At 64.2% G+C, this 1,293-nt stretch overlaps 1 protein-coding gene across 1 annotated transcript; it reads left to right on the plus strand.

Moving 5' to 3' along the window:
* Positions 1-243: 243 nt before the first annotated feature.
* On the plus strand, positions 244-1,293 carry LOC307245717 (urotensin-2 receptor; the record flags this gene model as incomplete). Its single annotated transcript, XM_080021367.1, has 1 exon — positions 244-1,293. The coding sequence occupies one exon, from the start codon at positions 244-246 to the stop codon at positions 1,291-1,293; it is 1,050 nt and encodes a 349-aa protein (XP_079877493.1).

Genomic DNA, 1,293 nt, shown 5'->3' on the forward strand with positions numbered 1-1,293 from the left:
AGACGAGTGGCACATTAAAAAAAAATTAAAATAAAAAAAAGTAAACAAGACGTCGAGCGCGCGCGTGGCGGGGCCGTGACGTCACGCACTTACAGGTGGAGCCTTGGACGCGCGCCGCCACCACCGGCGCCACCACCACCGGCGCCACCTGCACCGGCGCCACCTGCACCGGCGCGTCTTCCTCCACCCAAAAGAAAGAAAAAAACAAAAAAAAAAACAAAGAAAAACTTCTCCCGGTTCGCAATGAGCAACAGATCCGCCGGTCCGAGCCCCGGGCCCGCGGGGGACCGCGACCTCGTCGTCACCTCCACCTTCGGGACGCTGCTCTCCGTGGTCTACGTCGTGGGGGTCTCCGGCAACGTGTACACGCTGGTGGTGATGCGCCGCTCCATCCGCTTCGCCACCTCCATGTACACGTCCATCATCAACCTGGCGCTGGCGGACCTGCTGTACCTCTCCACCATCCCGTTCGTGGTGGCCACCTACCTCCTGGAGGACTGGCACTTCGGGGACGCGGGCTGCCGCGTCCTGCTCGGCCTGGACCTGCTCACCATGCACGCCAGCATCTTCACGCTGACCGTCATGTGCGCCGAGCGCTACCTGGCCGTGACCAAGCCGCTGGACACGCTGGGCCGCTCCAAGGGCTACCGCAAGGCCCTGGCGTGGGGCGTGTGGCTGCTGTCCGCGGTGCTCGCCGCGCCCATGACGGCGATGGTCGGCCAGATCACCGCCCGCGACGCGACGCGCGGGGCGAAGAGGGTGTGCGCGCCGTCCCGGAGCCCGCTCGCCTACAAGGTGTACCTCACCGCGCTGTTCGGCACCAGCATCCTGGCCCCGGGTCTGATCGTCGGGTACCTCTACATCCGGCTCGCCCGCACCTATCTGGAGTCCCAGCGCGGCGCCGTCACCCGGAGGTCCCCCAAGCAGAAGGTCCTCATCATGATCTTCACCATCGTGCTGGTGTTCTGGGCGTGTTTCCTGCCTTTCTGGATCTGGCAGCTGGTGCCCCTGTACCGCACCGAGCCCCTGGGGCTCGCCTCCCAGACCCACACCTGCATCAACTACCTGGTGGCGGGGCTCACCTACTCCAACAGCTGCATCAACCCCTTCCTCTACACGCTGCTCACCAAGAACTACCGGGAGTACCTGAAGAACCGGCGCACCGGCTTCTACCGCTACACGTCCTCCTTCAAGCAGCGGCCACCCAGCCTGCACTCCTGGGGCAGGTCGGCGTCCTCCAGCAACCAGTACGAGTTCAACTCGGAGACGGTTGTCATGGCGACGTTGAAATGA

Source organism: Zeus faber (genome assembly GCF_960531495.2).
Source record: "Zeus faber genome assembly, chromosome: 20".
Lineage (NCBI taxonomy): Eukaryota > Metazoa > Chordata > Actinopteri > Zeiformes > Zeidae > Zeus > Zeus faber.